A 13,606-nucleotide genomic window follows, 5' to 3' on the forward strand; every position below is an offset into this window, starting at 1 on the left:
TTTGGTTGGACAAAAAAATTAGACCAGCCAGAAATTTAGAAACATATTTTTTAGTGGAGGCTGGTGGAGGGCATTTTTTGCGCTATGATTTTGACTTGAAGTAAGCTTGAAAAGGATGAATTGTTTGCTTTTACACAGAATGAATAGATAACATTTTTAACTGCAGAGAGTTTCTCTGTGTAAATAAGAAGGTTGCTATTTTCAAATTTACGTATAAGTAATCTTTTAATTTGTTTGAATTTTTTAAGGGACTGAAAATATGGGTCGAGCATAATGTCCGATCAGAATCTATTTTGGTCGGACATTTCATCCTTTGGTTATTTCAGGCCCTGCACACGGAAGAGAATGATTCCTGGAATTAAAAAAAAAAAGATTTCACAAAGGAAAAAATGAGACAAAAAAATTAATTAATGTTTTAATTTTCTATTTTTTAATTTTAAGATACCTATGGTTTACTATCTAAATAAATTTCCTAAAAATTGGAATCCTAAATCTTTCAAATATAATACTAAATATTTTTTGTCTAAATAAGATGCTATTCATATCATTTGGACGATCAAGTTAATTATAAATAAACCCATACTTAAAAACCAAGCTATAATAATCAGATAACAAATAATTCACACAAACAATGTCATCTTTAATGGGTTCTCTTTATTATTTTCAATAATTTTCAATGTAGACTCACAAAGCAATTTATGAATGTTTTCTATAGTATTCCTTGCATCAATGATTTCCCAAGAATCATCTTGAAGTTGCTGAAATTTTTCTTGAACAGTCTTTTGGAAACTGGATACTTCATAACGTTCACCACCAAAATCTCCACGTGTTGAAGCTTCATCAATAGGAATATCCAGATAGAATACTTTATCAGGTGTTGGCAATTCTCTATCACAAGATTTACACCATTCAAAATCAAGACCTTTAGCTGAAGTAAATGCCACACCTGAAAAGGCGTAGCGATCAACAACTAACGTAACACCAGATTCTAATTTCTCCTTCATTAAAGGTACAAGTTCCCAGCGGTTGGCTGAGAAAAGCAGATGGACAGCACGATCATGTAACTCACACTTCTTTTCAATATAATCATTGATGACTTTTCCGATTTCAGTAGAACGTTCTGGGAACCTCCACTGTTCAGCCTGGTTTCCATGGTTGTTTAAATATTCAACAAGTTTTTTACATTGAGTACTTTTACCACTTTTGTCACATCCCTCAAATACAATCAAACTTCCACGTGTCATGATGATTTTTCTTTGTTTTCTAACAAAATTCTGTAAGAATTAGTGAAATCTACCAACTTAGTGTTAAAAAAGTGTAGCTAGGGTTCATTTGACTTTTGGACTGAACTGGTTTGGCCTTACTTTTTCCAATGCTGGGAAATCAAAATATATAATAATATAAATTTTCGTTTTGTCACAATCTCAGCCTGGTGTTAAGATGTTTTTTGCTGGCTTTTTCTTGGTACATGAACTCTCCTGCAAGGAGATCCCGCTTACACATAAATAACTTTTTCAAGTAACACATAGAAAGGGCTTAACACGTAATTCACACACATTATTCTGCGGGAGAAGAAAAGTGTTTTCTAAGAATTATAGCTCGTCCCCCGAGCAATTCAAAAACTCAGTCTTTCTTTCCAACCTAAATGGAATGGTAAGAATCTTATGAATTAACGTGCAATTTTTTTCTATTTTTGGAGAAAATCTAGGTATTTGCTACATATTCCTAGTTATGAATATTTTTACATTCCTAGTTTCAGGAATATTTTTCTTCCTATAATAATTAGGAATATTGGTAAAAGTAAGAAAAGTATTCCTAATTTGGCTAAAGGTACTGACTGACTTACCCACTGTACATTGAACATATTTGAACTTGGACTTTTTTTTGGACTATGGTCCAAACATGGCCCGGACATCATTGTTCAGGTCAACAAAGAATATTGATTTTGGGCCCGAACATGGTTTTTAAGCCTACTTCAACTTCATAGGGCTGTAACTTTTTATTCAAGAAAGACACAAAAAATCTGAACACAGTTTTGAAATCAGGTAGCCATCAAAAAATTGTTCTGTTCACGTTGCAGGGGTTGTTAAAAATACATGCAGGCAAAAAAAGATTTCCTGGTTTTCGAGAATCGCGTCAGAAAGCTAATTTTTCTTCTGGTAATGCTGTTTCCCTTAGTTTCCCTGAGTTTCCATCTAATTTATCAGTGTTATTTGTTTTGTTTGTTCTGTGAAGAAAAAAAGCTATACGTTAAAAACACAATTTGGATTTTCCCCCCCTTCTTCGCATCGGAAAATCAGCAGTCTTTGCCCTGAATAAATTAGACAAGTACTGTATTTCATACGCCCAATAGATTTATGACGTATCATAGTACTCTTGATTTCAATTTCAGGTGTACAATCAGTTTTGACAAAACAAGTGATACTTTTATATGGACCTACCTGATTATCAAAACTAATCAACGAACATTGAAACAATGAAACACTTAAAAAAATATAATTAAAGCATGTCGATTGGGAGAAACTATCAACACTATTGAAAAAGACTTTTGTTTTGAAAAAAAGTAAAAAAGATATTACTAAACGCTTTTCTTTACAATAACAATCTACTATCAGAAAAATGCACAGCTTAATAAATAAGGTTTCTAGAAAACTCAAACCATCGCGCTCTACTGTGACATTTTCTTCTTTTAGAAAAAATAATAATAAAATAACATTGATCTATGCTTATATATAGTGATTCTTATAGGTAAAGATTCATTTTTCAGCCAAAGAAATAATAAGTGTTTCTAGAAAACTCAAACCATCGCGCTCTACCATGACATTTTCTTCTTTTAGAAAAAATAATAATAAAAATAATAATATGACTACAAGAACATTGATCTATGCTTATAAATAGCAATTCTTATAAATAAAGATTTGTTTTTCGAGCTGAAAAAAATTTTTGTGAAAATCTGCTTGCCATCTTTTACCAATGATGTTAGCCTAATTTCATGCAAAAAATCTGAAAAAATTAATGATCCAATTTTTCACAATGTCTTAAAAACCCTTTTTTAGCCGTTTTTTGGCTGAAATTTGGCCCAAAAATTTTTCTCCTAAAATTGGGCTCCGCCACATTTTGGCCACTAGTGCAGTCTAAATGTGTCAAAAGTCATTAACTTTGTGCACAAAGGCGTACAAGCATGAGACTTTGCACAATTGTAATTTAGGGGTCAAAAATGGATTTAAATCTCAGACCCAAAAAATTGGCACCTGTTTGTGTATTAGACACAATTACACAATTAGACTACGTACTACACCACCATTTTACACCTTTGTACCCAAAATTCAAAAGATTCAATGATTCAATCCTGAGAAAAGTTGGCAGTGTAGCTCTAAAGCTCTAAAACAGCATCTAATAACATGAAAACCAGAATATGATTCTTCAATGGGAATCAAAACTATAAAGTGCACTAACAAACATCAATTTGTCAGATCTAACAAAATTAATAGCCGCACTGTCATCATTGACAATAAAACAAACGATTTTCTGTCAAGAGCCTTGTAAACATTCCAACAACTTCCATCGAAATGATCTATCACAGCTCAGTCTACCATTTTTAGCGCAGTCCGAGGATTGAGCCGAGAACGCTCTCCGAGCTCCTGCGCGAAACTTCAATCTGTCAACCATTTTCTCAAGCGAAGAGTACGCAAAGCGATTCTAGCTTTACGATAGTGCCGCGAATCATCAATGGATAGTATTCAATTATCATTATCCCTTTATTTTCATTCCTAGAACTTTTGCAAAAAAAAGGAAAAATAGAAAAGTTGTATTTTTTACTGCTCTATTCACATATTGAATTTGAAAGATCTTCTATGTGGCGTTTTTTTGCAAACGCCTTTGCGGGACTTTGGCTTAAGTGCTTGAGTGCAGCATAAGGGTACAAAGTCTAAATATGCGTTTCCCGTAATTTTTGTATGAAGAGTTAGGTCTATACTGGTTGGTAACAGACGAACAAACGAATGGACCGACAAACAAACACAGGTTAATTTATAGGACCTCCACCCCACCGGGGTAGGTCCAAAAACTAGGTGCAGGGCTACAAATAAATATCTTTAGTCATCAGGACATTATGTCCAACTGAAATCAAATCCAAACAGTTACATCAATATGCCAAAAACATTTTGTTCAACCACCTTCACTTCAAGATAGGCCACCATAGAATGAATGTGGCTTTCAGCCTTGCACTCCATTGCAGAGGCTAATCAATTTTAATGACTTTTTTGACTAATGACCAAGTTAAAAAATTTTAATTTTTTTATATTTGAGTACGTATTAAAAAGGCATGCATTCAAATAATAAAGGTTTAAAATTTTTCTCTGGGCTAGTTAGTAAAATATCTCAAATAGGCTCTGTGATGGAGTGCAAGGCTGAAAGCCACATGAATATGGTTCATCCTATAAAAGGAAGTTCATTCTATGGTGGCCTATCTTGAAGTGAAGGTGGTTGAAAAAAATATTTTTTGGGATATTGATGTACTGTAACTGCCAAAACTCTAAATGCTTCGGTCTTTTAGTTTTTATTTTTCTAAACTTTTTTCAACTAGGAGGATATATTTTCTAACCTCAAGAGAGATAGTCCTTCCCATGAGCAGGAGAACAGGCCTTATCTACCTACCTTTACCTTTGATGTGTTTCAGCAAATTCTCTGCTCACTCAACCCGTGGGGTCCGGTGTTTGACCATTTCAACAATTGAATTCGAGTCAGCCATCCTGTAAGGGAGATAGGCAGGGAGCAGTGGCTGGTCGGGAACATCTTGCAGAAATTGATCAAGTTGTTTTTTGAAGGAATTTTTGGAACATTTGGTCATGTCACGTATTTTTCTTGGTAACACATTGAATAGTCTTGGACCGGTGTCTGAAAGGCAGCTCTTCCAAATGTTCTTGTTCGTTGTATTCACTGGTTTGAGGTGGCATTTTCTTCCCAGGCGTTGGTTTGTATATGAATAAATACCGCCTTCCCCTTCACCATAGTTAAAATTTGGCACCAGTTGTTCGATTATACACCATGTATATATAATTTGGTATCTTTTTCGCGTCTTCTCTCGAGACTGTACATGTTGAGGTGTTTGAGCTTCTCCCAATAATTCAAATTGGGTGGAAGTTGGATCCCTTTTATAAAAGATTTTTGCAGATACTCCAGTTCTTGCATCAGGGATCGCTTTGTAGGAGACCATAGCTGGGAGCAGTATTCCAGATGCTGAAGTACCAATGTCTTCCAAAGAGTGATCATTACTGATTTATCTCTGGACTTGAAGGTTCTGTATATCCAGGCACTTATACCCTTGACTCTGTCAGTGATCGTTTGAATGTGCATTTCATATGACAGGTTGTTTGATAGCAGGATACCCAGGTCTTTCACTGCACTTTTTATTTCGATTGGCTGCTGTACATCTGATTTGTAGACTGAGTGTACTTTCAGTTGTTCATTTTTTCCGTATGCAATGTGTTCAAACTTTTTTCCATTGAGCTCCATATTGTTGATGGATGTCCAGTCATAGACTACGTCTAGATCATCTTGAAGGAGACTCACATCTGCAGCGCAAGATATTGCCTTCATAAGTCTTGTGTCGTCAGCAAAAGATGAGAGGATGGAATGTTTAATCTCTTCGTTTATGTCACTAATCATTACCAGAAACAGGAGGGGGCCCAGAACTGAGCCTTGTGGAACTCCGCTTGTAACTTTTGCTTCATCTGATAGGAACGTGTTTATGGAAACTTTTTGGTATCTCTCAGTAAGGAAGGATTGTATCCAGTTCAATAGTTGTCCTTTGATTCCATTGATTTTTAGCTTGTGTAGTAAGATGTGATGGTCCACCTTGTCAAGGCCTTGCTGAAGTCAAGGTAGATTACATCAACATTTTCATTGTTTTGTAGGTGAGATATCAGTCTTTCTACATGAGCCAATAGTTGACTCAAGCAAGATCGCCCTGGTCTGAAACCATGTTGTGTTGGATTGTATAGGTTGTTTTCTTCAAGGTGGATTTGCAATTTCTCTCTGACTATTTTCTCAAATATTTTAGTGGTAATTGATGTCAGCGCAACAGGTCGATAATTCTCTGGTAAACCTTGATCTCCTTTCTTGAATATTGGTGTAATGTGGCTTGTTTTTGAGAATTTCAGGTGTGATTCCTTTGTCAAAGTTGTTTTGCCATATCATCTTAAGTGGCTTAGAAAGTGATTTCTTGCACATTTTGAAAAACTTTGCTGGCAAGCCATCTGATCCGGCTGACGAGTTGGCTGGAATAGTGTCAATTTGTTGGATGAAATCATCTTCTGTGAAAGTAATGTGCTCAAGGGTTGAGGAGTCTTTTGTCTCATTTGAATTCAGAAAACTGTAGTCTGTTTTGGGAGCGGTAAATACTGAACAGTATTGCTTTTGTAAGATGTTTGCCATCTCTTGTGAGTCAGTTGTTAATTTGTTGGTGGTTGGATTTTTCAGTGGGCCAACTTTAGGTTTAGTTTTTGTGAATCTTTTTGCATAGGAGTAGAAGTATTTAGGATTGCTTTTGATTTTGAGTGAGGCATCCAGCTCTGCTTTATCGCGTTCATTTTTGTGGGATTGCTGTAGCATCAGTTCAATGTCAATTAGTTTCTGATTTGTTTTATTGGTTTTGAAATTCTTTTTGGAGAGTCTTTTACGTTTTCTCATAAGAATACGACGATCTCTTGGAATCTTTGAAAATTTTTCTGGAGGTTTTCTCTTTGGCAAATGCTTTTTCACAATCAGAAGACATTTTTCAAGGAAGTTGGCATATTGACGATTTGGGTCATATAGATTTGTGTCCAGTTCTCGAGACCAATTAATCTCTGTTAATTCTTTGTTAATAATTTCCCAGTCAATTTTATCACTTTGGAAGTTGTAGAGGTCAAATTTGCTTATTAAGTTACGTTCTTCAGTTTCTCCGAATTGATTATCAAAATTCAGATGTGTTGTAACATCTACAACAAGATGATCTGAATAAATAGTAGGTGAGCATGTGTAATTAAATACAGTGTCTGTGTTGTTTGTGAATAGAAAGTCTAAAATATTACCATCACGGTGTGTTGATTTGTGTATCAGTTGATTAATGTGCAAGTCTGCTTTAAAAACATTTAAAACGTCCAGAAGCTGTTTATTGCAATTTCGTGTTGGGGTTGAAGTCTCATCATTAAGAGGTGTGTGTGGTATGTTAAAATCCCCAAGGATGTATGTGTCAGGTGTACAATCATTAATACTATCAATTTTTGCTATCATTGCAGAAAGGAGTTCTTGTAATTCAGGTGCTTCAGATTTGTGGTCTGGATTGTTGGGTTGTTTGTAGATAACACAGAGAAGAATATTAAATTTTTTTGATAAAAGCATCAATGCTTCATTTACTCCGTTTGAGAATTCGAAAATGGGCTCGAAGAATGGTGCAATGTCATTACGCACATAAAATGCAACGCCTCCGCTTGCTCTGCCATATTTCGATTTTACTCTGTCTCTGTTTTTCTTAAAAAAAGTGTAATTTTCAATCTCAAGTTCTCCTTTTTTGTGATTGTCCGTTAACCAGGTTTCGGTTAAGCCTAAAAACAGTTGTTTTGAGCTGTTTGTAAGATCTTTGAGGTAGGGTACATATGAAGGTTTTGTTTGTGGGCAAAGTCCTTGTATATTGACAAACGAAAACATATTCAGTGTAGGTTTAGAAGTAGTTTTGGTAGTTGGGTCAGCATCAGTAAGGGCAGTCACTGTCCCAGTAGATTCCTTGGAAATGTTGGTTCCATTGTGGGGTGTTGGGGTGGTAGATGATGTAGGGGATGTTGACGATTGAATGTTTGTTGAGGTTGATGTGACAAATCGTGGTTCCTGAATTGTATTTGTTGGTTTTGGTTGCTGAAACAATTGTTCACAAGAGAGATTATTTCTGTGCGAAAGTTGTCCAGGATTGCGAGAAAATCCTGAGGTTCATCATTACGATTGTTTTGCTTTTTCTGATATCGTTTGGTTCCCTTAACATGCGTGAATTTGCAGTTAAGACTAAAGCATTCCCCTCTTGTAATAGATCACAAGTGTTACGCGTAAGCCAAATCGCGTATTACGAACAACCTCTAAAGTGCCAAGTACAGGAGAAAAAAAATCGAAATTCAAAATGGCGGTCAAGCCCACGATGATAACTATCAAAAATCTTTGTTTTTCATTCAGCTATTGCAGCTCAATAAATCAATGAAATAATTTGAAATAAAAAGTAAGCAAACCTTGAACCTTTCATGAATCCAAATAAATAAAAGTATTCATCTAAAGTGAAGATTACATTTCAAAATAAAACGATTTCCAAACCAACCTAAAGTCAGTGTCTGCCAACTAAAAACTTCTCTGCGGGGTCACTGACAAGGAGTTACGACTTCAGACTTTAGATTCCAATTCTTGTATAGGCTGCAACTACACTGCCAAATGATCTGTATTCCGGGGGGGGGTACTTAGGCAAAATGGGTGCCGGGTATGTGCGAGCCATAAGGGTACCTTTTTTCATTCCTCAAAAGTCTCTCAAAGGGGTACAAATTCTAAAGTTAGTCTCTGAAAGGGTCCCAAAATCACAAAAATCAAAAATTTCTCTCTCGAAGGGTCACGATTTCCAAGAATTTTGACCAAAATTTGGTGAAAATCAAACCAAAATTTGGAAAAAATGGACCAAAATTTAGGAAAAAGTCTCTCAAAGGGTCCCAAAATCACCAACATTTTGTCTCTCAAAGGGTCGATTTTCGATTTTCGGCTCGGACATACCCGTCACCTCGCAAACCTAGTACCCCCCCGGGCCTGTATTACAAAGACTTCCAATTGGGTCCATAAGTTAAGAAAATGAGATTATCTTATAGCACGGGGGTTCTGTTTTTAAAAACAAACTTCAAAATAAAATTGTTAATGAGCTTGTTACTTAAAATATCACTTACTTACATAATTTATGAATGATATAACACCCCTTTCTTAAATAAATGGCCTCTTAAAGTCTTTTATGTTTGCCGCAAGAAGGAAGAAAAATTTAATTTGACCCCCGGTTTTTTTTCTCGTTTTCTAGCCATTTCCCGCGTGTTAGTGTAGACACAACTTTAATCCGGGGAAATGAAGCGTTTTCATTGGTCTAAAATCACGGATGATCACGTGACCAGAATTTTTATCCAGGGAAATGCCGTGGCCGCAATGTTTTGCTTTAGTGAGATTGACCATTTTGTTGTTTAGATTTGAGCGGGCGAAATTTCTGTACAAACCAAAATATGGCTTCGTTGGAATACCGGTTGAAACACTTGTGAGATGATGAGCACATCCTCGGGTGGAAGCTTTGGCACTTGGTACCTAGGTTGCAGCCTCTTGGTTGTTTGTTGCCATATTTGAGCAATTTTGTACAGGCTTTAGGATGGATAAATTGACAGTCTCGGCCTTTCAGTCCATATTTACATTTTCCTTTTATGTAGAAGCGATATATTTGATCATTTGTCTTTGATTTGGTCTGAGATCTTGATCCAGGATATTGGGCGTGATCGTTGTTGCTGTTGTTCAAGTTGATTTCATTTGGTGGTCCGCCAGCTGTTTGGTTTATTATGTTGGAAGTATCGTCTTCTGTCATTAGTGTATTGATCTCATCGTCCTCATCTACTACACTCCAAGTAGATTTGTCCTGGGATTCAGTTGATCTTGGTGTTTTGTTTGGTGGATTCGGTGTGTTACTATCATGGGTGAAAGACACAGTGTTATCTTGGCAGGATTGACATAGGAAGATCATGCCTGGAATTTTGAAAATTGTATCGCGTATTGCCTCGTTATGATCAACTAGGTTCATATCTTTCAGAAGATTCAGGTAGCACTCTCGGTGTACTTCTTGACCACATGATGCACACTGGAGAAAGGGTTCATCATTGAGTTTGATAACATAGGACATGTTGCAGATCTGGCATACATCTGGAAAAAAGCTTTTGACTTTGAGGCAGAGCTTTTGGACAAGTTCATTCTTGTTAGCAGATTCAACTTCCTGCTTTGACAGGAAGTTAAGTGTGTCGTGAATTGTGTCTTTTTTTAAACTTTTGGTCAGTGTAGCGATAATGGATTTTGTAGGTTTCTCTGGATTGTACAATTGAAGACAAGATTTGATCTGGGGATCTGCCTGGTGCTTGAAGTGATTTATCCAAAGGATTTTTCACTATTCTCAATAGGAGGGAAATCACCGGGCTTACTTGATGTATAGATGATGTATAGATGATGATGTATAGTCACTCAAATGACTCGGGAGGACAATGCCTCCAATGCCTCCTTGGATGGTCGAACCTGACAACTATTAGCAATCACACGTCAGGCATATCTATCTCCCTTTCTCCCCAAAAGCCTACTGCTCTGTGCGAAAGAGAAATCGTTCATTAACTTAAATCAAATGACTTTGGAGGTTCGATTAAATGGTGGCCAAATTGCTGTCCCATGTTTTGTCAGATAGTCCCAAGTTAGAGCAGTTTACGGTGTACGCGTATGATTGTATTATTTTGATATTTTATCATTTATTGCAGTGGATTATTCTCCTCAGAAATATCTTTCCAACTAACCTTACTTTTTGTAACCTTTTAAACTATCTATCTTATATATTTAAGCACTACATCTAACATAGCATGAATTGGTGCTGAGTGCTCTGTGCTGAGCCTGAGAAGCCAGAAGGTCAAAATAGGGTACTAAATAAAGTGTCCACATAAATTTTGGTATATAAATAAACTGAATAAATAAAAGCGTCTATAAATCAGTTGATCAGTCAAAGACAAGAAGTAAATGCTCCTCTAGAGGCAGTACGAATGTGATTCTTTGCCTTTAGAGAGAAAGAGAATTATGTGAAATATTTACGATTTACAAAAACATGCCATTCGATGCTCACAGCTTTGACTACCATTTCCCAAACTTAAACTTTTCGCGCCTTTCGTGACGTCAATACTTTTTTCCCGGCATAATCAACCTCACTAAAAGGGAATTCTTTGATGCTATATCGATAAGATACCGCTGGCAGCTTAAGCATCTGCCAAGCGTTTGTGCGTGTGGAAAGAAATTCAATGTAGAACATGCGCTGTCCTGTGCGAAAGGTGGGTTTGTCTATCAACGCCATAACGAAATACGTGACACCATTGCAACCGCTTTAAACGAAGTATCAAATGACGTATCTATCGAACCACAGCTAGAACCGGTTACTGGGGAAGAGCTCCCTCGAGGAACGATAAAGGAAGATGGTGCGAGAGCAGACATTTGTGCTAGAGGGTTCTGGACTAGAGGCCAACGGGCATTTTTTGACGTTAGGGTTTTCAACCCATACGCCCAGAGGTACTCTAAGACGACCCTCTCTAGTGCATTTGAAATGAACGAGAAGGAGAAAAAACGTCAGTACAATCAAAGGATCATTCGTGTTGAAGCAGGCTCATTTACTCCTTTGATTTTTACCACCAACGGAGGAGCAGGTAGAGAGGCACAAACTTTCGTCAGAGCTCTTGCGATCGCCCTTGCTGACAAACGTGGAGAAATGTATTCCCTCACTCTGAACTATCTGAGGACAAAACTATCTTTCGCTCTAACGCGCTCGACAGTTTTATGCATCAGAGGCAGTAGAGCCCCAAAGAACAATAGCCCAAAGCTACAGGACATTAATATAACTGAAGCTATCGGGTACATTTGAATCTCCTATTTTTTCAGAATTATAATTCATTGAAGTTTGTCCATTTATTGTTTCGCCTAAGGAATACTTTTGTATTTTATTTATTTCACATCTCTCAAACCGGTGAAAAAAAAAAAAAAAATCAACCAATTAAATTCAAGACATTGAAAACAACCTTTTTAACATCCAGTCTTTCGTTGGATTAATGCTTCTGGTCTTTCTTGCGCCACGCCCTTTTTTCAGCAGGGAGGGAAAGAAGAAGGCAGGCGCTAGAACAAAAAAGATAACCACGTCAAAAAAGAGTGAAACTTTATCCAAAAAAGATTATCATATTGGAGAGAATGCTATCAGAGAATCAGAGATAACTCTCCAGCTCTCTCTCTCTTGTGCGCATGCCGTCGATCCCGTGCTTACACAGTTAAAGTGTAACGTTTTCCCAAAGTCTGCTCAGCTATTATTATAATTAACTATAACATCACTTAGCGCTCTTACAATAAAAAAAGAAAAAAAATCCCCCGGGGGGGGGGGGTACTTAGGCAAATGGAGGGTACGGTATGTGCCGCCCTTAAGGGTACCTTTTTTGGACTTCCAAAGTCCCACTAAGGGTCGGAAAAATCAGGAAATCTAATTTCAGTCCCACTAAGGGTCGGAAAAATAGGAAAATTTCAACTTTTTACCCCCTGAAAGATCGAAATTTGGTCAAAATTTGTCAAATTTGTCCCGCTAAGGGTCGTGAAATTCCCAAAATTTTCCTTTGTTTTCTCCTTTTTAGTCCCGGTAAGGGTCCACGGTTCGAAAGTCGGGCGGCACCCCCCCGTCAGCTCGCAACCCTAGTACCCCCCCCCCCGGGGAAAAATCCTCAACAATCAAATCGATCTGATTGGTTGAATCTGAAAATTATGATATTGATATGTATGATGCAATATTGAGCTAAATAAACCAATCGATGCTTAGAAAAAGCATTTGATTGTTGAGGAAACTATTTCCCATCGGAAAGGAATGATATTCCGGTAGACTCAGATGAAGAAATCTTTCTTTGGAAATTTTGGCAATAAAGTCATCAGTCAAACCCGATCTGGTAAATATTTTGACACAAGACGTTGTTAAAAGTCAGCGAAAGTTTAATGTGCTTTGAAAATTTTTCAGGGAGCAGTAGGGTGGTTTTTCACTGAGACTGTCTGGCGAAAATCGATTAGCTGAAACAAAAAAAATTGATAGGAAAGTATTACTGACTCCCAAAACAGTTGTCAAAGCGTTTACAACCCTTTGAATTTGAAGAAAATCTTATTAATAATCATCAACTCGCATATCAAGGGATTTAGAATTACAGCCTTCTAATGAACATTTTCTGTGACAAGATTCCTCGTCTTTTGTATCAAATCAATACAGGGTGTCCCTAATTAAAGTATCGAGTTTGAACATGCGATTGAGTAGAAAAGTTTTTGTGTGTTATCGCTAAAATATAAGAACGTTCTCCATCACACAGGCTTATTACAAAATGTAGTTACAACGTATAAATTAATCGTAATGACAAAGAAAAAAGAGGGAGAGCTTAAAATACAATTTTGTGAACACGCACATAAAACTTTCTACTCATAGTTGTGTTTCGACTCGATACACCCTGTACAGATGAAAGTTTGCTCTTCAACTATATCGGGAAAGAAAACACTTTTCCCATATGACCAATTTTTTACAAAAGAATCCCACTGCACATTCTGCTACTTTTATGGCAACCAATTTATTTATTCTGCCTTTTTCGCTCAATTGGTCATTAAGCCAAGAGTGGTCTAACCCTCTCTTGGAGAACAAAAGGTTTAATGACCAATTTTCGACGTTAAATCTGGAATGCTGATATGAAGCGATGAAAATCTGATGTTAAGCACGAATCTTCATTGTATATTTTTTACAACCCTTAGAAATTTATGAAAAGGACCGTTG

General features: G+C 36.7%; 1 protein-coding gene across 1 annotated transcript; it reads right to left on the reverse strand.

Moving 5' to 3' along the window:
* Positions 1 to 403: 403 nt before the first annotated feature.
* LOC136797777 (thymidylate kinase-like) lies at positions 404 to 1,305 on the reverse strand. Its single transcript, XM_067054363.1, has one exon. It carries the CDS (start codon positions 1,242 to 1,244, stop codon positions 621 to 623), a length of 624 nt encoding a protein of 207 aa, XP_066910464.1. The 5' UTR covers positions 1,245 to 1,305; the 3' UTR covers positions 404 to 620.
* Positions 1,306 to 13,606: the final 12,301 nt, after the last annotated feature.

Source organism: Clytia hemisphaerica, unplaced genomic scaffold (assembly GCF_902728285.1).
Source record: "Clytia hemisphaerica strain Z4C2 unplaced genomic scaffold, Clytia hemisphaerica genome assembly, whole genome shotgun sequence".
In the NCBI taxonomy this organism is placed as follows: domain Eukaryota; kingdom Metazoa; phylum Cnidaria; class Hydrozoa; order Leptothecata; family Clytiidae; genus Clytia; species Clytia hemisphaerica.

Coding starts and splice junctions, on each gene's coding strand:
- LOC136797777 (XM_067054363.1), bottom strand. CDS start 1,244: ATGACACGTGGAAGTTTGATTGTATTTGAGGGATGTGACAAAAGTGGT.